General features: G+C 52.9%; 1 protein-coding gene across 14 annotated transcripts in view; it reads right to left on the minus strand.

The window, feature by feature from the left end:
• Positions 1-27,859, minus strand: part of HEMK1 (HemK methyltransferase 1, mitochondrial release factors N(5)-glutamine) — a 319,162-nt gene that overhangs the window by 191,666 nt on the left and 99,637 nt on the right. For all 14 annotated transcript variants that reach the window (XM_085625145.1, XM_085625136.1, XM_085625144.1 and 11 more), the window contains one exon: positions 16,125-16,216. In XM_085625145.1, the coding sequence (XP_085481271.1) occupies positions 16,125-16,216 (92 nt within the window). The remainder of the gene's footprint in view (positions 1-16,124; positions 16,217-27,859) is intronic.

Consider the following 27,859-nt stretch of genomic DNA (forward strand, 5'->3'; position numbering starts at 1 on the left):
AGTCCCCGCAGCTCTGGGGGAGTCTCTGTACTCGTGGTGGAAGCCCCGCAGCTGTGGGGTAGTCTCAGCACTGGTGACAGAGTCCCCGCAGCCGTGGGGCAGTCTCTGGACTCGTAGCAGAGGTCCCGCAGCCGTGGGGTAGTCTCTGCACTGGTGGCGGAGTCCCCGCAGCCGTGGGGTAGTCTCTGCACTGGTGGCGTAGTCCCCACAGCTCTGGGGGAGTCTCTGTACTCGTGGCAGAAGCCCTGCAGCTGTGGGGTAGTCTCTGCACTGGTGGCAGTCCCCGCAGACGTGGGGCAGTCTCTGGACTCGTAGCAGAGGTCCCGCAGCTGTGGGGTAGTCTCTGCACTGGTGGCGGAGTCCCCGCAGCCGTGGGGGAGTTTCTACACTAGTGGCGTAGTCCCTGCAGCCATGGGGTAGTCTCTGCGTCTCTGCACTTGTGGCGCAGTCCCTGTAGCCGTGGGGGAGCCTCTGGACACGTAGCAGAGGCCCCGCAGCCATGGGAGAGTCTCTGCACTGGTGGCGGAGTCCCCCCAGCCGTGGGGGAGTTTCTGCATCTCTGCACTTGTGGCGGAGTCCCCCAGCCGTGGGGGAGTCTCTGGACTCGTAGCAGAGGCCCCGCAGCCGTGGGGGAGTCTCTGGACTTGTAGCAGAGTCCTCACAGCTATGGGGTAGTCTCTGCACTCACAGCAGAGGCCCCGTAGCAGTGGGGTAGTCTCTGCACTCGTGGCGGAGTCCCAGCAGTCATGGGGAAGTCGCAGCACTGGTTACATGGTCTACGCATTGTGGGGTAGTCTCTACACTTGTGGCGGAGTCCCCGCAGCTCTGGGGGAGTCTCTGTACTCGTGGTGGAAGCCCCGCAGCTGTGCGGTAGTCTCAGCCCTGATGGCCGAGTCCCCGCAGCCGTGGGGCAGTCTCTGGACTCGTAGCAGAGGTCCCGCAGCCGTGGGGTAGTCTCTGCACTGGTGGCGGAGTCCCCGCAGCCGTGGGGTAGTCTCTGCACTGGTGGTGTAGTCCCCGCAGCTCTGGGGAGTCTCTGTACACGTGGCAAAAGCCCCGCAGCTGTGGGGTAGTCTCTACACTGGTGGCAGTCCCCGCAGACGTAGGGCAGTCTCTGGACTCGTAGCAGAGGTCCCGCAGCTGTGGGGTAGTCTCTGCACTGGTGGCGGAGTCCCCGCAGCCGTGGGGGAGTTTCTACACTGGTGGTGTAGTCCCTGCAGCCATGGGGTAGTCTCTGTGTCTCTGCACTTGTGACGCAGTCCCTGTAGCCGTGGGGGGAGTCTCTGGACACGTAGCAGAGGCCCGCAGCCATGGGAGAGTCTCTGCACTGGTGGCGGAGTCCCCCCAGCCATGGGGGAGTTTCTGCATCTCTGCACTTGTGGCGGAGTCCCCCAGCCGTGGGGGAGTCTCTGGACTCGTAGCAGAGGCCCCGCAGCCGTGGGGGAGTCTCTGGACTTGTAGCAGTGTCCTCACAGCTATGGGGTAGTCTCTGCACTCACAGCAGAGGCCCCGTAGCAGTGGGGTAGTCTCTGCACTCGTGGCGGAGTCCCAGCAGTCATGGGGAAGTCGCAGCACTGGTTACATGGTCTATGCATTGTGGGGTAGTCTCTACACTTGTGGCGGAGTCCCCGCAGCTCTGGGGGAGTCTCTGTACTCGTGGTGGAAGGCCCGCAGCTGTGGGGTAGTCTCAGCACTGGTGACAGAGTCCCCGCAGCCGTGGGGCAGTCTCTGGACTCGTAGCAGAGGTCCCGCAGCCGTGGGGTAGTCTCTGCACTGGTGGCGGAGTTCCCGCAGCCGTGGGGTAGTCTCTGCACTGGTGGCGTAGTCCCCGCAGCTCTGGGGGAGTCTCTGTACTCGTGGCAGAAGCCCCGCAGCTGTGGGGTAGTCTCTGCACTGGTGGCAGTCCCCGCAGACGTGGGGCAGTCTGTGGACTCGTAGCAGAGATAACGCAGCTGTGGGGTAGTCTCTGCACTGGTGGCGGAGTCCCCTCAGCCGTGGGGGAGTTTCTGCACTGGTGGCGTAGTCTCTGCATCTCTGCACTTGTGGCGGAGTCCTTGCAGCTGTGGGGGAGTCTCTGGACTCATAGCAGAGGCCCTGAAGCCGTGGGGGAGTCCCTGCACTCGTGGCAGAGTCCTCGCCGCCATGGGCAGTCTCTGCACTCACGGCAGAAACCCCATAGCTATGGGGTAGTCTCTGCACTGGTGGCGGAGTCTCCGCAGTCATGGGGAAGTCTCTGCACTGGTTAGGTGGTCTCCGCAACGTGGAGTAGTCTCTACACTTGTGGCGGAGTCCCTGCAGCTGTGGGGTAGTCTCTGCACTGGTGGCGTAGCCCCCGCAGCTCTGGGGGAGTCTCTGTACTCATGGCGGAAGCCCCGCAGCTGTGGGGTAGTCTCTGCACTGGTGGCAGAGTACCTGCAATCGTGGGGCGGTCTCTGGACTCGAAACAGAGGTCACGCAGCCGTGGGGTAGTCTTTGCACTGGTGGCGGAGTCCCCGTAGCTGTGGGATAGTCTCTGCACTGGTGGCGGAGTCCCCGCAGCCGTGGGGTAGTTTCTGCACTGGTGGCGTGGTACCCGCAGCTGTGGGGCAGTCTCTGCACTGGTGTCGTAGTCCCCGCAGCTCTGGGGGAGTCTCTGTATTCATGGCGTAGTCCCCGCAGCTGTTGGGGAGTCTTTGCACTGGTGGCAGAGTCCCCCAGCCGTGGGGGAGTCTCTGGACTCTTAGCAGAGGCCCGCAGCCGTGGGGGAGTCTCTGGACTTGTAGCAGAGTCCTCACAGCTATGGGGTAGTCTCTGCACTCACAGCAGAGGCCCCGTAGCAGTGGGGTAGTCTTTGCACTCGTGGCGGAGTCCCAGCAGTCATGGGGAAGTCGCAGCACTGGTTACATGGTCTACGCATTGTGGGGTAGTCTCTACACTTGTGGCGGAGTCCCCGCAGCTCTGGGGGAGTCTCTGTACTCGTGGTGGAAGCCCCGCAGCTGTGGGGTAGTCTCAGCACTGGTGACAGAGTCCCCGCAGCCGTGGGGCAGTCTCTGGACTCGTAGCAGAGGTCCCGCAGCCGTGGGGTAGTCTCTGCACTGGTGGCGGAGTCCCCGCAGCCGTGGGGTAGTCTCTGCACTGGTGGCGTAGTCCCCACAGCTCTGGGGGAGTCTCTGTACTCGTGGCAGAAGCCCTGCAGCTGTGGGGTAGTCTCTGCACTGGTGGCAGTCCCCGCAGACGTGGGGCAGTCTCTGGACTCGTAGCAGAGGTCCCGCAGCTGTGGGGTAGTCTCTGCACTGGTGGCGGAGTCCCCGCAGCCGTGGGGGAGTTTCTACACTAGTGGCGTAGTCCCTGCAGCCATGGGGTAGTCTCTGCGTCTCTGCACTTGTGGCGCAGTCCCTGTAGCCGTGGGGGAGCCTCTGGACACGTAGCAGAGGCCCCGCAGCCATGGGAGAGTCTCTGCACTGGTGGCGGAGTCCCCCCAGCCGTGGGGGAGTTTCTGCATCTCTGCACTTGTGGCGGAGTCCCCCAGCCGTGGGGGAGTCTCTGGACTCGTAGCAGAGGCCCCGCAGCCGTGGGGGAGTCTCTGGACTTGTAGCAGAGTCCTCACAGCTATAGGGTAGTCTCTGCACTCACAGCAGAGGCCCCGTAGCAGTGGGGTAGTCTCTGCACTCGTGGCGGAGTCCCAGCAGTCATGGGGAAGTCGCAGCACTGGTTACATGGTCTACGCATTGTGGGGTAGTCTCTACACTTGTGGCGGAGTCCCCGCAGCTCTGGGGGAGTCTCTGTACTCGTGGTGGAAGCCCCGCAGCTGTGCGGTAGTCTCAGCCCTGATGGCCGAGTCCCCGCAGCCGTGGGGCAGTCTCTGGACTCGTAGCAGAGGTCCCGCAGCCGTGGGGTAGTCTCTGCACTGGTGGCGGAGTCCCCGCAGCCGTGGGGTAGTCTCTGCACTGGTGGTGTAGTCCCCGCAGCTCTGGGGAGTCTCTGTACACGTGGCAAAAGCCCCGCAGCTGTGGGGTAGTCTCTACACTGGTGGCAGTCCCCGCAGACGTAGGGCAGTCTCTGGACTCGTAGCAGAGGTCCCGCAGCTGTGGGGTAGTCTCTGCACTGGTGGCGGAGTCCCCGCAGCCGTGGGGGAGTTTCTACACTGGTGGTGTAGTCCCTGCAGCCATGGGGTAGTCTCTGCGTCTCTGCACTTGTGACGCAGTCCCTGTAGCCGTGGGGGGAGTCTCTGGACACGTAGCAGAGGCCCGCAGCCATGGGAGAGTCTCTGCACTGGTGGCGGAGTCCCCCCAGCCATGGGGGAGTTTCTGCATCTCTGCACTTGTGGCGGAGTCCCCCAGCCGTGGGGGAGTCTCTGGACTCGTAGCAGAGGCCCCGCAGCCGTGGGGGAGTCTCTGGACTTGTAGCAGTGTCCTCACAGCTATGGGGTAGTCTCTGCACTCACAGCAGAGGCCCCGTAGCAGTGGGGTAGTCTCTGCACTCGTGGCGGAGTCCCAGCAGTCATGGGGAAGTCGCAGCACTGGTTACATGGTCTATGCATTGTGGGGTAGTCTCTACACTTGTGGCGGAGTCCCCGCAGCTCTGGGGGAGTCTCTGTACTCGTGGTGGAAGGCCCGCAGCTGTGGGGTAGTCTCAGCACTGGTGACAGAGTCCCCGCAGCCGTGGGGCAGTCTCTGGACTCGTAGCAGAGGTCCCGCAGCCGTGGGGTAGTCTCTGCACTGGTGGCGGAGTTCCCGCAGCCGTGGGGTAGTCTCTGCACTGGTGGCGTAGTCCCCGCAGCTCTGGGGGAGTCTCTGTACTCGTGGCAGAAGCCCCGCAGCTGTGGGGTAGTCTCTGCACTGGTGGCAGTCCCCGCAGACGTGGGGCAGTCTGTGGACTCGTAGCAGAGATAACGCAGCTGTGGGGTAGTCTCTGCACTGGTGGCGGAGTCCCCTCAGCCGTGGGGGAGTTTCTGCACTGGTGGCGTAGTCTCTGCATCTCTGCACTTGTGGCGGAGTCCTTGCAGCTGTGGGGGAGTCTCTGGACTCATAGCAGAGGCCCTGAAGCCGTGGGGGAGTCCCTGCACTCGTGGCAGAGTCCTCGCCGCCATGGGCAGTCTCTGCACTCACGGCAGAAACCCCATAGCTATGGGGTAGTCTCTGCACTGGTGGCGGAGTCTCCGCAGTCATGGGGAAGTCTCTGCACTGGTTAGGTGGTCTCCGCAACGTGGAGTAGTCTCTACACTTGTGGCGGAGTCCCTGCAGCTGTGGGGTAGTCTCTGCACTGGTGGCGTAGCCCCCGCAGCTCTGGGGGAGTCTCTGTACTCGTGGCGGAAGCCCCGCAGCTGTGGGGTAGTGTCTGCACTGGTGGCAGAGTACCTGCAATCGTGGGGCGGTCTCTGGACTCGAAACAGAGGTCACGCAGCCGTGGGGTAGTCTTTGCACTGGTGGCGGAGTCCCCGTAGCTGTGGGATAGTCTCTGCACTGGTGGCGGAGTCCCCGCAGCCGTGGGGTAGTTTCTGCACTGGTGGCGTGGTACCCGCAGCTCTGGGGGAGTCTCTGCACTGGTGGCAGAGTCCCCGCAGCCGTGGGGGAGGTTCTGTATCTCTGCACTTGTGGCAGAGTCCCCCCAGCCATGGGGGAGTCTGCGTACTCGTGGCGGATTCCCTGCAGTTGTGGGTGGTAGTCTCTGCACTCGAGGCAGAGTCCCCGTAGCTGTGGGGAAGTCTCTGGACTCGTAGCAGAGGCCCCTTAGCCGTGGGGGGAGTCTCTGCACTTGTGGCAGAGTCCTCGCAGCTATAGGGCAGTCTCTGCACTCATGGCAGGGGTCTGTAGCAGTGGGGTAGTCTCTACACTCATGGCGGATTCCCTGCAGCTGTGGGGTAGTCTCTACACTGGTTGCGGAGTTCCTGCAGCTCTGGGGGAGTCTCTGTGTCCGTGGCGGAAGCCCCACAGCTGTGGGGTAGTCTCTGCACTGGTGGCAGAGTCCCGCAGCCGTGGGGCAGTCTCTGTACTCGTAGCAGATGTCCCGCAGCCGTGGGGTAGTCTCTGCACTGGTGGCGTAGTCCCCGCAGCTCTGGGAGAGTCTCTGTACTCATGGCGGAAGCCCCGCAGCTGTGGGGTAGTCTCTACACTGGTTGCGGAGTCCCTGCAGCTCTGGGGGAGTCTCTGTGTTCGTGGCGGAAGCCCGACAGCTGTGGGGTAGTCTCTGCACTGGTGGCAGTCCCCGCAGACATGGGGCAGTCTCTGGACTCGTAGCAGAGGTCCCGCAGCTGTAGGGTAGTCTCTGCACTGGTGGTGGAGTCCCCCCAGCCGTGGGGGAGTTTCTGCACTGGTGGCGTAGTCCCCTCAGCCATGGGGTAGTCTCTGCGTCTCTGCACTTGTGGCGGAGTCCCTGTAGCCGTGGGGGAGTCTCTGGACTCACAGCAGAGGCCCCGCAGCCGTGGGGGGTAGTCTTTTCACTTGTGGAAGAGTCCCCACAGCTGTAGGGGAGTGTCTGGACTCATAGCAGAGGCCCCGCAGACGTGGGGCGGTCTCTGGACCTGAAGCAGAGCGTCCCGCAGCCATGGGGTAGTCTGTGCACTGGTGGCGGAGTCCCCCCAGCCGTGGGGTAGTCTGTGCGTCTCTGCACTTGTGGCGGAGTCTCCGCAGCCGTGAGGAAGTCTCTGCACTGACGGCAGAGGCACTCGTGGCAGAGTACCTGCAGCCCCGGGGCAGTCTCTGCACTCACCTCAGAGGCCCCGTAGGCGTAGGGTAGTCTCTGCACTGGTGGCAGAGTCCCCGCAGCCATGGGGTAGTCTCTGCACTCGTGGCAGAGTCCCCGCAGCTGTGGGCCCTTCTCTACTCTCTTGGCTGAGTCCCAGCAGCCGTGGGGTAGTCTCCACTCTTGGGGCGGAGATCCCACAGCCGTGGGGGAGTTTCTACACTAGTGGCGTAGTCCCTGCAGCCATGGGGTAGTCTCTGCGTCTCTGCACTTGTGGCGCAGTCCCTGTAGCCGTGGGGGAGCCTCTGGACACGTAGCAGAGGCCCCGCAGCCATGGGAGAGTCTCTGCACTGGTGGCGGAGTCCCCCCAGCCGTGGGGGAGTTTCTGCATCTCTGCACTTGTGGCGGAGTCCCCCAGCCGTGGGGGAGTCTCTGGACTCGTAGCAGAGGCCCCGCAGCCGTGGGGGAGTCTCTGGACTTGTAGCAGAGTCCTCACAGCTATGGGGTAGTCTCTGCACTCACAGCAGAGGCCCCGTAGCAGTGGGGTAGTCTCTGCACTCGTGGCGGAGTCCCAGCAGTCATGGGGAAGTCGCAGCACTGGTTACATGGTCTACGCATTGTGGGGTAGTCTCTACACTTGTGGCGGAGTCCCCGCAGCTCTGGGGGAGTCTCTGTACTCGTGGTGGAAGCCCCGCAGCTGTGCGGTAGTCTCAGCCCTGATGGCCGAGTCCCCGCAGCCGTGGGGCAGTCTCTGGACTCGTAGCAGAGGTCCCGCAGCCGTGGGGTAGTCTCTGCACTGGTGGCGGAGTCCCCGCAGCCGTGGGGTAGTCTCTGCACTGGTGGTGTAGTCCCCGCAGCTCTGGGGAGTCTCTGTACACGTGGCAAAAGCCCCGCAGCTGTGGGGTAGTCTCTACACTGGTGGCAGTCCCCGCAGACGTAGGGCAGTCTCTGGACTCGTAGCAGAGGTCCCGCAGCTGTGGGGTAGTCTCTGCACTGGTGGCGGAGTCCCCGCAGCCGTGGGGGAGTTTCTACACTGGTGGTGTAGTCCCTGCAGCCATGGGGTAGTCTCTGCGTCTCTGCACTTGTGACGCAGTCCCTGTAGCCGTGGGGGGAGTCTCTGGACACGTAGCAGAGGCCCGCAGCCATGGGAGAGTCTCTGCACTGGTGGCGGAGTCCCCCCAGCCATGGGGGAGTTTCTGCATCTCTGCACTTGTGGCGGAGTCCCCCAGCCGTGGGGGAGTCTCTGGACTCGTAGCAGAGGCCCCGCAGCCGTGGGGGAGTCTCTGGACTTGTAGCAGTGTCCTCACAGCTATGGGGTAGTCTCTGCACTCACAGCAGAGGCCCCGTAGCAGTGGGGTAGTCTCTGCACTCGTGGCGGAGTCCCAGCAGTCATGGGGAAGTCGCAGCACTGGTTACATGGTCTATGCATTGTGGGGTAGTCTCTACACTTGTGGCGGAGTCCCCGCAGCTCTGGGGGAGTCTCTGTACTCGTGGTGGAAGGCCCGCAGCTGTGGGGTAGTCTCAGCACTGGTGACAGAGTCCCCGCAGCCGTGGGGCAGTCTCTGGACTCGTAGCAGAGGTCCCGCAGCCGTGGGGTAGTCTCTGCACTGGTGGCGGAGTTCCCGCAGCCGTGGGGTAGTCTCTGCACTGGTGGCGTAGTCCCCGCAGCTCTGGGGGAGTCTCTGTACTCGTGGCAGAAGCCCCGCAGCTGTGGGGTAGTCTCTGCACTGGTGGCAGTCCCCGCAGACGTGGGGCAGTCTGTGGACTCGTAGCAGAGATAACGCAGCTGTGGGGTAGTCTCTGCACTGGTGGCGGAGTCCCCTCAGCCGTGGGGGAGTTTCTGCACTGGTGGCGTAGTCTCTGCATCTCTGCACTTGTGGCGGAGTCCTTGCAGCTGTGGGGGAGTCTCTGGACTCATAGCAGAGGCCCTGAAGCCGTGGGGGAGTCCCTGCACTCGTGGCAGAGTCCTCGCCGCCATGGGCAGTCTCTGCACTCACGGCAGAAACCCCATAGCTATGGGGTAGTCTCTGCACTGGTGGCGGAGTCTCCGCAGTCATGGGGAAGTCTCTGCACTGGTTAGGTGGTCTCCGCAACGTGGAGTAGTCTCTACACTTGTGGCGGAGTCCCTGCAGCTGTGGGGTAGTCTCTGCACTGGTGGCGTAGCCCCCGCAGCTCTGGGGGAGTCTCTGTACTCGTGGCGGAAGCCCCGCAGCTGTGGGGTAGTCTCTGCACTGGTGGCAGAGTACCTGCAATCGTGGGGCGGTCTCTGGACTCGAAACAGAGGTCACGCAGCCGTGGGGTAGTCTTTGCACTGGTGGCGGAGTCCCCGTAGCTGTGGGATAGTCTCTGCACTGGTGGCGGAGTCCCCGCAGCCGTGGGGTAGTTTCTGCACTGGTGGCGTGGTACCCGCAGCTCTGGGGGAGTCTCTGCACTGGTGGCAGAGTCCCCGCAGCCGTGGGGGAGGTTCTGCATCTCTGCACTTGTGGCAGAGTCCCCCCAGCCATGGGGGAGTCTGCGTACTCGTGGCGGATTCCCTGCAGTTGTGGGTGGTAGTCTCTGCACTCGAGGCAGAGTCCCCGTAGCTGTGGGGAAGTCTCTGGACTCGTAGCAGAGGCCCCTTAGCCGTGGGGGGAGTCTCTGCACTTGTGGCAGAGTCCTCGCAGCTATAGGGCAGTCTCTGCACTCATGGCAGGGGTCTGTAGCAGTGGGGTAGTCTCTACACTCATGGCGGATTCCCTGCAGCTGTGGGGTAGTCTCTACACTGGTTGCGGAGTTCCTGCAGCTCTGGGGGAGTCTCTGTGTCCGTGGCGGAAGCCCCACAGCTGTGGGGTAGTCTCTGCACTGGTGGCAGAGTCCCGCAGCCGTGGGGCAGTCTCTGTACTCGTAGCAGATGTCCCGCAGCCGTGGGGTAGTCTCTGCACTGGTGGCGTAGTCCCCGCAGCTCTGGGAGAGTCTCTGTACTCATGGCGGAAGCCCCGCAGCTGTGGGGTAGTCTCTACACTGGTTGCGGAGTCCCTGCAGCTCTGGGGGAGTCTCTGTGTTCGTGGCGGAAGCCCGACAGCTGTGGGGTAGTCTCTGCACTGGTGGCAGTCCCCGCAGACATGGGGCAGTCTCTGGACTCGTAGCAGAGGTCCCGCAGCTGTAGGGTAGTCTCTGCACTGGTGGTGGAGTCCCCCCAGCCGTGGGGGAGTTTCTGCACTGGTGGCGTAGTCCCCTCAGCCATGGGGTAGTCTCTGCGTCTCTGCACTTGTGGCGGAGTCCCTGTAGCCGTGGGGGAGTCTCTGGACTCACAGCAGAGGCCCCGCAGCCGTGGGGGGTAGTCTTTTCACTTGTGGAAGAGTCCCCACAGCTGTAGGGGAGTGTCTGGACTCATAGCAGAGGCCCCGCAGACGTGGGGCGGTCTCTGGACCTGAAGCAGAGCGTCCCGCAGCCATGGGGTAGTCTGTGCACTGGTGGCGGAGTCCCCCCAGCCGTGGGGTAGTCTGTGCGTCTCTGCACTTGTGGCGGAGTCTCCGCAGCCGTGAGGAAGTCTCTGCACTGACGGCAGAGGCACTCGTGGCAGAGTCCCTGCAGCCCCGGGGCAGTCTCTGCACTCACCTCAGAGGCCCCGTAGGCGTAGGGTAGTCTCTGCACTGGTGGCAGAGTCCCCGCAGCCATGGGGTAGTCTCTGCACTCGTGGCAGAGTCCCCGCAGCTGTGGGCCCTTCTCTACTCTCTTGGCTGAGTCCCAGCAGCCGTGGGGTAGTCTCCACTCTTGGGGCGGAGATCCCACAGCCGTGGGGGAGTCCCCACACTCGGGGAGAAATCTCCACAATGAGGATTCTTATACAGATTATGCTGCTTTCCCTCACGACTGCGGGCCCTCTTCACCAGTGTGGAGGCTCTTTGTGAATCAGGCCCTAAGTGATAAATGTCACAACTTCCAGCAGAATCAGAGAGGCTATGACATTACACACTCGCCCTGCACTCTCAGAGGACATGCTCTCCTTGCCACTTTGGTAATCAGCTGGCAGGGAAGTTCGTGATCTGCTCCACTGTGTCAAGCAACACTCTTCTAGCATGGACTGGTTCCGTTTTTACTTTCCGCTGGTGTGCACTAGCTCGGATTCATGCTCTGAAGGTACACAGTGAAAGATTGCTAATGTAATGATTTCTTACTAAAAGGGAGACAACTCAGGGCCATGCCTTTTAATAAATGTCTACTGGGTAGCTATATATATGTTTTTAGTGCACAGACGACTTGCCACAAAGGCTCTGGAGCGCTTTATATTGTTCTAGGCAAGTGGAGAATGCACTTTGTGCGCAGAATCACAGGCTGTTGAGCCGGGGCAGGGATTTGAACCTAATTCAGCAGTAGGAAATAGTAGATTAAAAGAAGGGAGACCTAGTGCTGAGTCTAGGGGGTCAGGGTCAGCAGAGGGTAGGAAGCAGGAGCCCGGGGATATGAGGAAGAGCAGGAACTGCTGATGGAAAAGTACAGGGAAAGGGGGGAAAGCACCGCGGAGTGAAAGCAGGAGCGTCTGAGAAAACTGCCCAAAATAAAGTCAGAATGTACTAATTACAGAGGGGCTGAGAATAGATACCAGGCACTGCTGGAGGAACACGGAGTGCAGGACATACTGAATAGGAAAAGGGACTGCCGGGAGAACAGGCATTGCTCTGGATCATAGGGAATGTATTACTCAGCAGTAATTGCATGACTCCGCGTCCTACTCTCGCTTACCTCCATTACGCAATGAGGCCCCTGTGCCTCATAGACACATACCCTACCACTATAAAAAAAAGTTACAGCCCCCTGCACATCTCCTGTACATTACAAACCTCCTTAAACACAGTTGCCCTGGCAGTTGGGAAGGAGGGTGGGCTATAATGGAGATAAGCGAGAGTAGGACACGGAGTAATGCAATTAAAGCTAAATACCTTCTCGTCCCTCTTGCTTATCTCAATTACACAATGAGACATACCATGCCAAAAAGGTCTTTTTTGGCTTGGTTGGCTCATTGTGTACAATTTCATGCCAAGATATAAAAGACAGTCCAGTCCCAAAACAGTGGACAGAACTGTAGAGGCAAAATTCTGACCCCAAACACATTAAAGAAAGGAAACAGGTTAAAAAACTAGACTACCACCCATGTCTGGCAAGCCGACGGTACCGCCACCAGAAAATAACACTTGCAAAGTCAGATGGCGCAACCCCACAGATGAAAGAGACACAAACTGGGGATACCGGAGAGCCTGCAAAACCAGATGCAAATCCCACAAGGGACACATCACCCGATGGAAAGGACGTGGGGGGACAATGCCTTAAAGATCCTGGAGACCAGAGCCAGATTGATCACCACACCACCCCAAGGGGCCTGGAAAGGTGTAAAATCTCCACCTGGAGAAATTCCAGCACCAGAGACAGAGAAACAGAAAGCAGAGCCTCATGCAACTGATCACACTAATCCCGAAACAACATCCAACGTCGAGCATAGGAAGAACTGGCAGAAACCTTCCAGGCACCAGCACAGAAGAGGAGACAGAGGCCGAGAGACCCCGGAACATGTAGTTCATAGAGTTTGTCAAAGAATGTGATGAAAAATCAGAACTTTGCAAGTACTGGGGAAATGTTTTACACATCATAGCTCTAGTGAAAAACTTGGTACATGCTGATTGGGAAGGTGATTGGGAGTTGCACATGAAAACTGTGGAGTCACTGATTACTGTGTTTCACGAATTAGATTGCATAAACTACCTGAGATATGGGTCCTGGTGTTTGGAAAGACTGAAGAAGTTAGGGATGGAAAAACCATACCTCTACAGAAAATTAATCAAAAGACATTTTGTGGTGAAAGACAGAGAGGGAAGGCTCAATGCTATGACTCCAGATATAAAACTGGTACAGATGATCCAGAGATAACAGAAAAGCTCCAAGGAAATTGTTGGTCAGACACGGAAAAGTTAATATGTTGCTCAATGGCAGCTAGTTTACCATGAAGTCATTTCTATGTGCAATGTTTTCAGTAAGATGAAAAATTCAAAATAAATGTACCATCGCGAAACTGTTCCTCACCACAACATTGTGGGAAAGAGAAGGGAACATTTTAATAAACATGTTGACAGCCTTCTTCGTTTCAGGCAGCAGCAAGCAAACCCCTTTTAAATAACTGAGCCTGTGCGAGTACACAACTTTGTGACCAAACACTAGGTTAATAACGATATAAAGACACGTCTACTAGATGTCCTGGAACATGGATCAAAACTATACTCAGAACTGAAGCAGAGATTTGTATTGAAAGAGAAAAGGCTGTTTCGCATAATCACTAAAGCTAAACTTCCATGCTTTAATTGCCACAGAAAGAGTTCTTCTAACCAGCCACTACAAAACAGGTTAAAAAAAAAAAACATTTTCCTAAGCACAGAGAAAGATGGGTGTATCAAAAAAAAAGGGGTGAATTTATCAAGGACAGTCTGTCGCATGATCTTCCTCTGACAAACACATTATTTGATGGAGATGCTGCAACCCAACCAGTAAAGCACAAACTCGTACAAGAACTCGAAAAAAACCTTTCACCTTAAAACTGCTGTTGTGGTGGACAATGTCACAATTGCGAATGGTGGTTTGATCCATGCAAAATTACAGAGAGGTCATTCAGACTATTCCACAGATATCAAAGCCAGTGTGCACCCTGCAAGAACTGCACATTGTCTTTGACAGTTATCTTGAACGATCTGTCAAAGAATGTGAGAGAATCAGATGAATGTCTACCAGTGGAACAATTTACCTTGCCTGCATCATAAACTCAACACCTATACCTGTGCAACGTGATCAATTCTGGTCATCAACATCGAACAAGATGAACTTGAAGATGTTAAGTCACCAAAACACTGCTGATGCTTCAGTGAACACTGAATTTTCAATTACTACAAGTGGAATGATTGTCAACGAGGCGTTGGTGCCTGCAGAGATACATTCAAAAGGTATTGGCCATATTGTTCAAGAACTTAACAGCAGATTAGAGGAAGCTGGCCTTTGTGTTGTGCCACATGTTGAGTGGGTTGTTTGAAATGGTTCCAATCTAGTCATTGTACTGTCCAATGACACAGATGTTATTATTGTGCTACTTATATTTGTTGCAATGTTCACAATTCAAAAATTGTCAGTGATATGGATATGTTATGTGTGAGAAGTTGGCCTGGCATATGCTGGTCACTAGTTATAGTGGCCACCTTGCACCAGTCCAATTCGACTCTTAAGGTGATAGGTTAAAGGCAACCTTTAAAGAAAGCTATCCTAGTGGTAGCTGTGGAGAGCAGCCTTCAGGCTAAGTCTTGAAGGAGTGTTAAGCTTATTGTTTTACCATAGATAACCTCTTGAATGACCAAATGAAAGAGTAGTCCACACAGGTATATATATAAAATATATGTATTTATTCTAGGAATAACCCCACTAGTCTCTTTATGAGGCTAGAGGTGAAGATACAATTCAAACAAGCATTGATAGTTACAATAAATAGCACTGGAATCACAAGGCCCCAGGGGGGATCAAACCATATATCAAAAAAGTGGTATAAGAACCACGACAATTCTACAGACAATGCCTAGGGCATTTAGGGTCGCTGGCAGAAAACTACAAAGGAAAATCAACAGCAAGTGAGAAAATAGACAGGCCATGGGCCAGGAAACAACCAATCAAAAAAATACATTACAGCTATACAGTTTATAAAGAAGACTTGCCTACCTGTAGTGACTGTTTAGCCATTAGCAAGGAGCACCACAACCCCTCACAGGCACACAGCAGTCTCAGAGAAGCACAGCACTCCCATAAACATGTGTAATCGAATGGCTGAAAGCGTGCACCTCCAAGTTGCCTCTGTATTTCCATCCTACAAGAGCCACTGCCAGAGCACCGCTCTGAAGTGCCCCAAAGAACCCAGGGATTTCCGCAGCCCATGGAGAATCCCCACATTATGCAACCGGCACAGTCATATTAGCGTACTCACACTTCAATCAGAGCACAGCTCTCATGTGTGCAGACAGGACCATGAGGATGCTGTGCCGCTTCCGCCCCCTTCCACTAGAAAATCACCCATAAAGTATGAAGGAAGCAGTGCAGAAACCCATAAATTATGGCCTCTAGTCCATGTTGAAAGGCAGCAGGAAAAATCAAGGTACAAACCCACTTAATCAACCCACGCTGAAGTGAGCGCACTGCCCCCACCCTTCAATGTCTACAGACCCAAAAGAACAGGACGGGTGCAGGGGTGGTAACTTTTTATAGTGGTAGGGGTGAGTCTACAAGGCACAGGGGCCTCATTGCATAATGGAGATAAGCGAGAGCGACGAGGAAGTAATGTGCATTCTTTCACCTTAAAAAAACAGCTCCCAGACCCCTATCTCCTTTGTTCACCGGCTGGCTTGCAGACAGTCTGTTAGGCTCACCCAGTGAGAAGAGGTGATGCAGACCTGGCCTGGAAAGCATGAAACGCATCCTTCAGTTGTCACGTGTCCCTCCTGCCATTCTTTGCACTCTACACTGAAGCCTATCATGTGAGCACTGATGCTTGGCTTACCTGGGTGCAGTTCGGCTCCTCCAATAAGGCGGAGAAGCGTAGCCCCACTGCATTGCAGCAGTGAAGGAAAGGAAAAATAAATTGATAATAACTTGATGTTATTATCATTTTATTTGTTCCTTGCTGCTGCAGCAGCATGGGGGCAGGGCGGGGCAACTCTGATTGCAGGGCAGGGGAGGAGTGGTAGGCCCACTGAAGTGTGCATGACACTTAAGCTGGCCGTCTCCGGCCAACCAAGCAGTCATGCTCACTTAGAATGTTCTCCACCCAAGCTGCATTACAGCCTGGGTGGAGAACACGCCCAGGCACCCAGCCCCCGCCTGAGCACTGAATTACGGAGCTCAAGCCAATCACAATGCCACATTGCAGCATTGTGAGTGGCTCAGGGGAGCATGGCTGCTTCCTGGTCGGCCGATGGAGGTGAGACAATGTGGGAGACGAGCGGCGAGGAGGTAAGTGTATTTTAAATTTTTTCCACTCCCTTACCCCCTCGCCCCCTGCCTCACTACCCCAGATCCCTGCCACTGCCTGGGTCTCAAGAGGTGCTAAAGAGACACCAAGCTGATGCCCCCTGTATCCTATATACCAGGTACAATTAGAGCCAGGTGTGTGCGGCCCGTCGCAATGAACCCAAACCAAGCATGAGTGGACTACACAGCTGGGAGGGCGGTAACTCACTGGGTGTAAATGTGTGTGTGTTTGACCACGTGAACGGGTATGTATGTGCCTGTATAGCAGAATGTGTCTGTATTCTTGGAGGAGCTACTACATGTGTGCTGTTGGTGTGTGTGTGTGTGTGTGTGTGTGTGTGTGTGTGTGTGTGTGTGTGTGTGTGTGTGTGTAATATTGCTGTGATAAGCTGCATACATCATTGACGGAAGGGAAAGAAAGGCTTTGTGATGTTGCTCACCTCTTGAGACGCTCTGTGCTCAGCCGCTGAACTTCCTGCCACTGCTGATCTGTCACCAGTCCTGAAAGACACTCAGCTGAGAGGCTCTGGAACTAAAGATATCTAACAGTTAATACACTGTGACTATGGTCTCATCACTGTAAACACCCTCTTCCTTCCTACTTAGCGCACAATGAACATTCTCTTCATTAGGTCATAGCATGGGCTATACTTGAGTCCCAGTCTCACAACATGCCATGGACTACCTCCTCAATAGGTACCAGGCAGACTCTTTCCTGTTCCTCATACTAGGTCATGTGCTAATTATATTTATATTCATTAATACATCCATTAAACACATAATGAAAAACAATTCCAACTGTGGATATCAATTTACAAGCTAAAAAATATCATCCTATGTCTTTAAAGTCAACAGAAGATAATAATTAACAAAGTAATGAAATATCATACATCCTAGAAGTCAATATGAAAATGTAAAGGGTGGGAGGAGCCTAGCCTGCAGCCGAGATGGCCGCCTAGCTCTTCGGCTCCGCCGACCCTTTCGCCCTTCGTCGATATCCTGGCAAGAATCCTGCGCCTCCGAGCCCTACGCGTACCTGCGCCACGTTCCTGACCACGATACTTTGACTCCGGTTGAAAACGGAGCTGCCCCGGCGGAGTTGGGCCCCGGTTTCCATTCCGGCCTTCCAAGCGGTCGCAGCCGGGCCATTGTTTAGTGGGGACGGCCGGCGGCGACGACGATAGCAGCGGCCGCTGTGGAGAGGGAGGAGCCGGTGCACCGGACCTGGAGCGCGGCGCTGGGATTCTCACAGCAGCCTTTTCCATGCTCGGCTGCCCAGCGCGCCCCGCTCGCAACATTGTATCCAGCTCCCGTATACTGTATCCCGGCCCAGCTGGGAGAGGGCCGGGATCGCTTCTTTGTTGCAGCCTACAGCAGCGGACGCCATCTTCCGCATCGGAAGCCCTGGTCTCGCCGGTGGGTTTCCCTGCACCACAGATTCCCCTGTCCTTGAAGCCTTTCCACGACCGGCTGCCTCCACGTTTCCTGCACCGCCGGGGCCCCGCAGAGAGCTTATCACCTTCCAGATACCGATGGCCGGTGAAGGGGGCTTGTTTCCCGGGGCGCTCGATGGTTGCTTGCCTAAGATGGCGGACGCAACAGCACCCTCCATCCTTGATCCACCGCTGGGGCTTCGCGACATCCTGGCAGCTCTGGAGGACCTGTGGTTGGCCTTCCGCGACTCTGCCACTGGTTTGGAGGACCGGTTTGATCGGACTTTTTCAGCTGGCCATGATGATTCTCCAGTGCGGCATGTTAAGCCACATCTTCAGTCGACTGTCGGTGGATCACCCGAGTTGAGGTATGTGGCAGTGACGGGGGGACGTGTCCCAGTGCCCGCTGCGGTACTCCTCGGCTCTGCCCTGGAGGAGTCTGACAATCCTGCTCCCTTGGTATGGCCGGAGCTTGTGCCTCAGCCGCCGTTTTGCCCATCTCCTTTGTCCTTTGGTGCCACGTTTCTGAGCGTCCTCCTGGACTTGCTTCCTGTACATCGGCCGGCCGCTACTATGGGATTTATGCATCGTCCTGCTCCCTGTTGTACTAGCCACCGCATAGCAGTGGCGCATTCTGTGGTCCTTTACTATCGAGCTTCGCTCCAGTTTGACTTGTCTCTTACCCCTCGATTGCCGCAACGGACTCCATGGTGGCCCATCCCGTCCAGGTTGGCTGTACTGCAATTGGATTCTGTTGGACTGCAGATTCGAAGGGGCCAAGGCTGAGGAAGGGGGTTTTTCTTGTTGCACATTGATACGTATATGGCTGGGACTGGGACTTGTGACTGTTGGAGGTACATGTAGCAGGGTGTTAGGTCGGGGCCTGGGGTTGGGTGACCGCGGGTAACGATTTTGCTTGTATTGAATAGATCCTTGGCCCTCCTCCGATTAACCGTGACATTCTTTTTCTTTTTCTTCTCTTTCTCTTCTCCTACATTTCGGGTACTCTTTTGGGGCGACAGACACACTGCTAGGGGGGGTAGGCCGTAGCCTCTGCATGCGTGTAGGGTGGGGGGTATATTTCCTTGTTGGTTTTTTTTTTCTATGGGCCTCCTTTTTCTTTCTTTCTTTTCTCTCTTTCTCTTCTCCCTTTCTACTCTTTACCTTTCTCGTTTGCTCTTTCCTTTCTTATTTCTTGGGTCGAGGGGAGGATTGGGAACTTGTGGGTAGTGCTTGGGGATCGTCATGTGATATGCTTCCTTTCTATCCTGATTTCATTGAGTGCGATTGATTACCTTACGGATAATGCTTGCTGATTCTTCTGATGATCGTTGCCCACTATAGTCCTAACTGCATTGCTCTGCTTCGGATCCTTCCAGACCTGTTGCTATGGACTTATTTCAAAACTTTATAAAACTTAAACCTCATCATCCTGGCGCTCGGCGGCACAATTGTGTATAACGTAATCTGGTCTATTCGTGCTTGTACTGATATGCTGCTGAATCGTATAATTGCTTGCTGATGTGCCCTTTTTTGTCGAGGCCGGCCTGAGGGTTGTAGGCCCGTATCTGTCTGCGCATACTGTTAAATAAAGGTTTTCCAAAAAAAAAAAAAAAAAAAAAAAGAAAATGTAAAGGGTACATATGATCTCCAATATTTTCCTCACACGTCTTCATAAAACATTACAACAAATCTATTTGTAATATTAAATTACTCCAATGGGTTCAGATTTCACCCCCATACTGTGACACCTTTATAACCAGGCAAAAGATGCTTCAACGTACTCTGACACTCCTAAAATGACTATGTTATTTTCAATTTGCTTACACTGCAATAACACACTTCTCACTGTTCTTATTTGTAACCCGCGCATTACTGAAAAAAGCTAATGTTTTCTATTCTTAGAGTATAAAGGACAGACAAATTAAAAATGTTCCACTGTATCTTCGAGGTTGAAACAGAGCAGCCATTTTTAGAGTACCCTTTCTTTGCATTATATTAATATGCTGTGTCTGTTCTAAAGAATGTATTCTGTTTTCTGTATTGAGACAGAGCAATCCAGTCAACCATTTGAACAAAAGAACTTATTCAGTCTTTTTATATTTCTTTCTATCCTTTATTTTCAAATCCAAATGAAGTTTCACAAAAGAAAAGGGCAGCCAACTCGTTTCGTTCAATTCGGCGACAAACCAAGAGAACTTCTTCACTTATCCCTCTGATCATCATTCTTTCATTTATTGAGCGGGCTCGGTGCTGTTTTGAAGGCAGACTTCGGGCGAATGATTGTAACTTGGCCCAGCTTGCGATTTGTCCGATACTAAAGACTATTGAGTCTCTTTGTGTGATCTAAAGAGCCCTGAAGAAGTTCTTTTGGCTTGTCGCCAAATTGAACGAAACGAGTTGGCTGCCCTTTTTCTTTTGTGAAACTTCATTTGCATTTGAAAATAAAGGATTGAAAGAAATATAAAAAGACTAAATAAGTTCTTGTGTTCAAGTGCACTGCTCCTTATGTAATATAGTTTGGAATCTGTGATCAGTGGCACCAAAAGGCAACAGGTGCTGAGAAGTGTGCACAAACCACCGTTCTAATAAGACTGTAGCACAGTTGTGAGGTGCTTTTTCATAAAGTCCGTTGTCTAAAGCTTTCATTGGATTTTAATCCAGCCAACCATGTTTGCCTCCTATATCTTTAGGCTCATATACTGTGCAATCAGTCTCGAGTCATAGTGTATTTTAACCTCTTTTAAAATAATGAACCGTGGCTACAACTAGATCCTTGTTCACAAAACCAATAGGTCTACAGACTGTCTTGTGATCCATTCCTTTCAGCAATAGGACCCAAAACAGTGGAATTAATTGATCACATACTCTGTGGGAGGGCCAACAGCTTCTTTAAGGATCTCCCTCTTATTTACAATTCTATCACTGAGGTTAAACTGGAGACACAAGCCATAATTCTATTCACCTCCAGTCTGATTGGCAGACTGATGGTCATACTCAACAACTCAGGATATCAAACTCTCAGTGGCCAATCTGGAGCCACAAGAATGACTTGGGCCCAGTCATGCCTGATCTTCTTGAAAACTCTCGGAAGTAGTGGTATTGGCAGAGAGGCATGCAAGAGGCAAAAGCTTCACTCGAGATGAAAAGCATTTCAGAGCGAGAGCCGTCTTGGAAATACCAGCACGCAAAACTACTGACATGGAGTGTTCTCTGTGGTGGTAAACAGTTCTGCCCAAGGCTCTTCCTACTCTTGAAAAAAGGTCTTGCGCCACCTCCAGAAGGCGATGCCATTCATGATCTTATAGGCATCGACAGCTGAGTTTTCCACCTTGCCTTTCAGAGATCCCGCCAGGTGTTGGACCACTAAGGATATGCCTTGGTGTTCCAGCCACATCCAGAGGCGCAGTGCATCTTGACAATGACACAACCCTGCTCTGTTTGTTGCAATACCACATGGTGGTGGTGTTGTCTGTGAACACTTGTACCAGCTTTCCACTGACTGAAGGAAGAAAGGCTTGCTTGAACCTCCAACAGGTTGATGTGGAGCCCGGATTCCGCCGGAGAGCAGAGTCCTCTGATCGCCAACTCTCCCTGGTGGCCACCCCAGCCCAGAGTGACACATCTGTCTCAACAGTTAGCTCAGGGTGGGCAAGGGAGCGAGGTCTGCCACTGACCCAACTGCAGTTGGTCAGCCACCACTGCAGATCTTTCGCAGTTCCCTCCAAGATCTGGACCATGTCGGAGAGATTCCCCTGATGATGCATCCACTAGGACTTCAGATCCCACTACAGAGCCTGCATATGCCAACGGGCATGAGCAACAAGCAGGATGCAGGAAGCCATGAGGTCCAACAGCCTCAGAGTCGGTCTCACTGAAATCCAGGATAGTGGCTAAAACACCTGCATTATAGCATGAATATCCTGGACTCGCAGCTCTGGAGGATAGGCCCAAAACTGCACTGTGCCCAGACCGCTCCGATGAAGGAGAGCATCGGAGAAGAAGCCAGGTGTTCCTTCGGCAGGCTGATAGTGAACCCCAGAAAGTGCAGGAGGTTTGCCATAGTCTGGAGGTGGGAAACTACTGTTGGGGCGAGCCCGTCTTCAACAGCCAATCATTGAGGTGGGGAAAGACTGGAACCCATGACCTCCACAGATGAGCTGCAACCACTGCCATCACTTTTGCACTAATAAGGTTGAAGGGAAGCACAGCACACTGCAAGTGCTCTTAGCCCACTGTTAACTGCACGTAATGTCTGTGGGCAGACAGGATGGGGATGGTGAAATATCGGTCCTGAAAGTCCAATGCTACCATTCAGAGTCACTGGACCAGGGCAGAGAGGACTTGCTTGAGCATTTTACATTTTTCCTTTTTTCAGGAAGAGTTTGAGAAGGCGCAGGTCTAAGATAGGAAAAAGGTCTTCGTCCTTCATGGGTACCAGAAAGTAGTGGGAATTACAACTGCGACCTACTTCTGATTCTGGCACCATCGCTATGACTCCTTTGGCCAACAGAGCCAGAAGTTCCTGATGGAGCAAGGAGAGGTGGTCCTCTATCAGCCTGTCGTTAGTCGGTGGCATGGGTGAAGGGGTGGTTACACAGGGGAGGGAGAAACCCCTTTAGACGAGCCGCAAAACCCAATGGTCTTATGTTATTGACCACCAGTGATGCCGGTGATTGTGTATCCTGTCCCCTACGGAATGTCCATGATGGTCGGAGGGCAAAGTAAAGGGGTGGAGGTTGCAGATGACGGGGGGAGGTAGACTTCCCTGACTTCTGGCTACCTGTCCCAAGTGGTCTGTGGTAACCATGCCCTCAGCCACAAAAAGATTGGGAAGCTTGCTGCCCGTGGTGGCTGGGAGGGTAGAGAGCAAGTTGAAAGCTTCTTCTATGGCCACAAAAAGGGCGGAAGGTGGACTGGGCTTGGCAAAGGTCCATGGAAAGGCCCAAGGACATGGCCCTATCCCTACTGCCCTTAAAGCTCTCCAACGCTGAGTCAGCCTTTCTCTAAACAGACAGGAGCCATCAAATTGCATGTCCATGAGCCTGGACATTCCCCGAAAAGCCAGTGGTTCTCAACCAGGCATGGCACCTAAGGGCGACCAATGTAGAAACTGCTTTGCCCAGTGAGTCTGTGGCAAACTTGGCTGCATCTCGTCCATCAGCAATTGATTGAGAGAATATGGTTCTGGACCACTAAGCTTTAAGGTGTGGGGTGCTAGGTGAGGACACTGGGATTCCCTGGGGTGGGTCGTTGGCTGTGCACAAGAGTTCCTGTGCAGGACTTGGCCCAGGCCTGGAGCAGGGCTTCACTGAAGGGATGAATTGGTTCGGATGGGGTAAGCACCTGTCACGACATTCGGCTTGACTGCCTCTGAGGGCAATTGATGGTCCAACAACTCAGCTGCCCTCCTCACCACCACAGCTAACAAGGCACCCTCCGCTGTAGCCTTGGTAAGAAAAGATACCAGATAAATACATACAAAGTGCGTCTGTTATGTAAAGGGAATTGGGGCAGAGGACCAAGGACAGGGGTCGTCCGCTGGAGAATGACTTCTTAAGGAAAAGAACCCTCACTCACCTGTAGGTGACATGCTTCATCATTGGGTTCCCTCCTCACACCTGCATTTATAATAGTTGAACATTGCAGCTCAGTAAGATGTAAAAAATATAACACAAAACTAAGCAGACACTACCTGACATACTCACACACAGAGAAAGACATTAGATGGATTATTATTAACAAACCCTACCACACTACACACATGGGCAATTTAGAGACTTCGCTGCTTCAGAGGGAACAATGCTGGATTTTCAGACTTAAATGCCACCTAGAGGGAATAAATGAAGATATTCCCTCGACTACCCTATAATGTTCATGATAAGGTTACTGATGTAAAGAGAAATTACCTTCTACAGGAGCTCTTATTTCATGGCCGTGGCTCATGTTTTCCCTTTTCCACATGTATTTCTGTCTGGGGTTATTGTATATTTCTTCTGCCCTTCCTCCTAACAGGGTTATTCCAACTACCCCACCCCCGACTGTTTTTTGGGCATTCATCTATGCCCTCACATTCACTTTTGTCTTGTGTCAATGTACTCTAGTTAATCATTGTCCATATATATCATTGTGAAATTTATATTATCATCCAATTGATTAAGTCCCTCTTTAAATCTGACATTGTGCTTCTGAAGTGATTGTACATATATTCACTCCAAACAGAAAGTAATTGTCGGTTTTTGGACCCGTAGACTTGTGGTTTTTAGCATAGGACTTCATTACCCAGAAATCCTGCCAGTCGACATATGCGCCGCAAGCGCAATGTAGTTTCTATCAACAGCATGTGCTTTGAAATTACAATTCTATTACAGGACCGGAGGCTTCAGATTATTGCTTCTTTTTCTTTACTGTCAAATTCACAGCAGCCAATGAAAACGTTTCAACATAAAAATAAACTACATTTCCCATGATGCTCTTGCAATCAATCATGTCCCATCAGACGCTATAAGAGTCACCATCTCCTTTCCATGAGACTCTTTCTTTTCTGCTCACGGCAGAGATAAATGCTATTTTCAATATATCATTAATCTGTTGTATTTATGTGGTACCAGTCAACTGTCTTCCCACAAGCACATGCGCTTGTTGGATTGATCTGCTGGTGTTATGCATTTCATGTTTGACATTGCAGCTGTATGCGCTTCTTGGCATGATGTTTGCCTAATGGTTTACGGTTTTATGGCATGCGCTTGCTAGCATGAGTGTTTGGCCTGGATCGGGCAGCCTTTCATGCTTGGCTCCCGTTCGGGAGCATGAGTTGCTCACACAGAGGTAAGCGGTGTTTCCTGCCTGTGTAGGCATCGTGGTCTCCCGCGCTGACAGTCGGAAGCCTTCCCTCATGGGGCCCTACGAAATCAATAGAGCCTGACGTCGCACGGCTTGCGTAGCCCAATTGTGCTACATTTGGGCGGACTTGGGCTACGCATGTTGAACGCTTACCCACGCTCGCACCGAGGCTCAGAAAGCCAGGATTTTCACTGAGATCAACAGCGTGAAGTGAACGCATGACCGGCTGCAAAAATAGTCGGCCCAGGGAGTGAGTGCACACTCCAGAAAACGTAACATTTGGCTCTTAACGCCCTGGGACTAGAACAATAGTTGAATACAGCTTTACTGAGGAGCTAATTGATTTGTTAACTGTATTGTGTGCATGTGGGTTGGCTCCCCCCTGACTACTCTATACTCACCTTGTCTTTAGATCCCTATGTACATATTGGCCAAGAGTGAGGTAAATGATTTTAAAATGGAAGAGTGGGTTAAGATATGAGAAGGAGGAGGATGGACACTAGTATGATGGACAACAGGAGACTGTTTTGGAAGATAATATTGTTGCCGCTCTGGATGCATCGGTCCAGCAGTCTGTCAACTAGGCAATTGAGAATACGGTACCTAACACTGTCCAGCAAGCCTTGGCAGCAGCGTTAAAACCTATTACCAGGCAGCTGGAAAGCTTCGCAAAGCGCCACGGGTTTCAGAACCCTGTTGAACCCCAAAAAGACACCTCCACAGGCAAAAGTAAATTGAAGTCAGGGCCATGACCCCATGCAGGCACATTATCTAGCTTGCCACAGGCGACCAGGGCCGAACATGGCTATTCCACACCATCTACCAACGAAGGTGGAAAAGTGAAACGTAAGCAAAAGGTATACGTAGACATCAACACTACTGCAACGGACTGCACTGACAATAAGGGCCCCCTAAGAAATTGTCTAGGAAGGCAGTCATCCTAGTGCCCGATATGACACCTCAAAATCCCAACACCCCTTTCACCTTCCACCCGGCGGACATTGTTCATCCCCGTTCCTCAGATTGGGCTCTGGCCCCTGAGGTGGCAGATTACCTCCATGACAACCTTACACAAGGTTTTGACAAAGAAGTGCTAAACAGGTTGCGGTCCAAGTTTCCTCGGCCAGATATCCCAGACAAGGTGGCAGACACAACTGATATCGATGCCAGTCTTTTGACCTTCCTCAAGAAGTTCGCAAAGGACCCCAAAAAGGGTATTGACCGTGCCTGGTGGGGCTACCAGGACAAATTCCTGGATGTGGCCAAGATCCTGGAGATGGCCCTTGTGGCGAAGGAATCAGCCAGCCCCGTGGACCCAGACATTTTAGCAGGCTAGACACCGAGAGCGATATACCTCCTAGGAAATACAAATTGTGCCATCTCTACAGAGAGACGCAAATCCCTACTGATGAGGATGGACTCAAACCTTACAGAATTAGCCTCGGCCGAACCAGGTCCCCTTGCAGAGGGTAATCTCTTTGGTGAGAGATTTATTAAGGATGTCTCGAAGCACGTGGGTACTTTTACGTCTTTGGGCAAGGCCCAATCAGGGATAAAGAGAGTGTTTCAGGCTGGCCTTTTTAACAGGGCCGGGCGAGGCAGGCCGTCAATATTACCAAGGTCCTCCCAGAGAAGAGCACAGACAAGGTAGAGGTGATTGGGACTATACCAGAGGCGGCACCTTTTATCCCACACAACCACTATCCCTCCACATCAACTGTTTGGAGTTGTTTGCAGGGTCATTCGCAATACGGAGGCTTTCCCCCAAACAGTTCTCTTGTTGCAATCTACTCAGGATGGACAATATCTCGGCAGTGAGATATATCAACAAGTTAAGAGGTACAAGGTCGTCCCTGCTAGTGGAGATAGCAAAGGATTTTTGGCATTATTGCCTGAGTCACCAAATATCAGTGTTAGCGGAATACAATCCATGGACAGTCGAACACTGTCGCAGATTGGAATTCCAGGTATCTAAAGGATTACAGCGATTGGCAACTCCAACCTCAACTGTTCCAATGGTTACAGACAGTGTGAGGGCCTTGCAAAATAGATCTTTTTGCATCCAGACTGAACTGACAACTACAGACGTTCTTCAGCTGGAGGCCGGGCCCATTAGCAAAAGCAACAGACGCCTTCTCCCAGAATTGGTCAATGAACCAAAATTATGCCATCCTTCCATTCATTCCAATTCCCAGAGTGACGACCAAGATAGCCCAACAGCAGGCAGAAGTGATTTTGTGACCTCCCTGTGGCAGTCGCAACCCTGGTTCCCGATAGTATTGGAGATGAGTTGCGACTTCCCCAGGATGCTCCCTTGGTCTCGCATGATGCTCCAGGGCCCTCACGGAGAACTGCATCCCATGGTGACATCGGGGCAGTTGTCCCTGATGGCATGAAGGCTTTCCGGCAACAATGGCAAATGCCAGGCAATTCAGATAAAGCTTCCGAATTCATTAAGCCAGCCTGGGCCCCTTCCACACGGAAGAGATATTCAGCAGCTTGGAAATGCTGGGTACGTTGGTGCAAGGAACGGCACGTGGATCCTGTGGGGGCAGAGTTATCCAATATTGTGAATTTCTTGTCCGATAAAGCTTCAGAAGGTTTGGAATATTGGTCAGTAAATAATTTCAGATCAGTCATATCTGCAGGTCATACACAGGTGGACGGAAAACCAGTAGGTATGCACCCGCTGGTGTGTAAGTTACTTAAAGGAATTAGAGTAGCTAATCCTCCTAAACCGAAATATTCTTGTTTGTGGGAATTATCCCTGGTCATATCCCTATGTGACAAATGGCCAAATAATGCTCTGTTATGCAGGAAACAATTATCAGCTAAACTAGCTATGCTTTTGTGCTTATCTGCCTGCAGACGTTCTTCACATGCGAGAGCTCTAGACCTTCCAGTTAGAGTATTCACTCCGGAAGGTGTTTCCTTTAACATTACAGGCAGGACGAAAACATTGTCACGTAGTATAGAATATAAAGCTTTTTACAGTAATGTTAAGTTGTGTGTAGTGCAGTGCCTTAAAGCCTTTGAAGAATGCACACGGTCCTTGCGACCAGAGGATTTGACACAACTATTGATTGCTTTGCAAAAACCGTTCAAGCCAGGACTAGCAGCTACGATAGCCAGAAGCCAGTCATGAAAGAAGCTGGTATTGATACCGAGAAAATTGGGGCACATTCTGTGCGTGGTGCCATGGCATCCAAAACTTTTATGTTGGGTTCAACTATTCAAGACATTATGAAATCTGCAGATTGGTCATTAGAGTCTACGTTTAAACAATGTTATTATAAACCTGTGGGTAATATAACCACCATGGTATTTGATAAGCCTTAAACGAGCAATAATCTGAAGCCTCCGGTCCTGGAAAGAATAAAAAAAATTGCTAGCATTCGCACCAATAATTTTCAATTCTATTAAGGACACGGAGGCGAGGATTATCCCACTCGGTTGTATTTCAATGATTCTTGTAATACAGTACCCACCCGTATGTAATATGTATTCTGTTCAACAGAGATTGCGGGTTGTTATGTTTAATTTATTCCAGGTTCAGAAAAGAAAGCAGAATAATCGTTCTTCTTGTTGAAGAGGTTGGACAACGTCCCAGTTCTTGGTTAAAGTTATTACACGTTGGAGAATAACACTATTGGATTTTCTAATTAATGTTCGCACTTGGACTAAAAGACTCGAACAAAGAAAGAGGCTCATGGAAAGGAGATGGTTACTCCTATAGGGTCTGATGGGACACGATTGGTTGCAAGAGCATCATGGAGAATGTAGTTTATTTTTCTGTTGAAACGTTTTCATTGGCTGCTGTGAATTTTACAGTAGAGAAAGAGAAGCAATAATCCTCGCCTCCGTGTCCTTAATATAATTGAAAATTCTTGGCGCGAATG

The sequence above is a fragment of the Triturus cristatus genome, chromosome 9 (assembly GCF_964204655.1).
Source record: "Triturus cristatus chromosome 9, aTriCri1.1, whole genome shotgun sequence".
Lineage (NCBI taxonomy): Eukaryota > Metazoa > Chordata > Amphibia > Caudata > Salamandridae > Triturus > Triturus cristatus.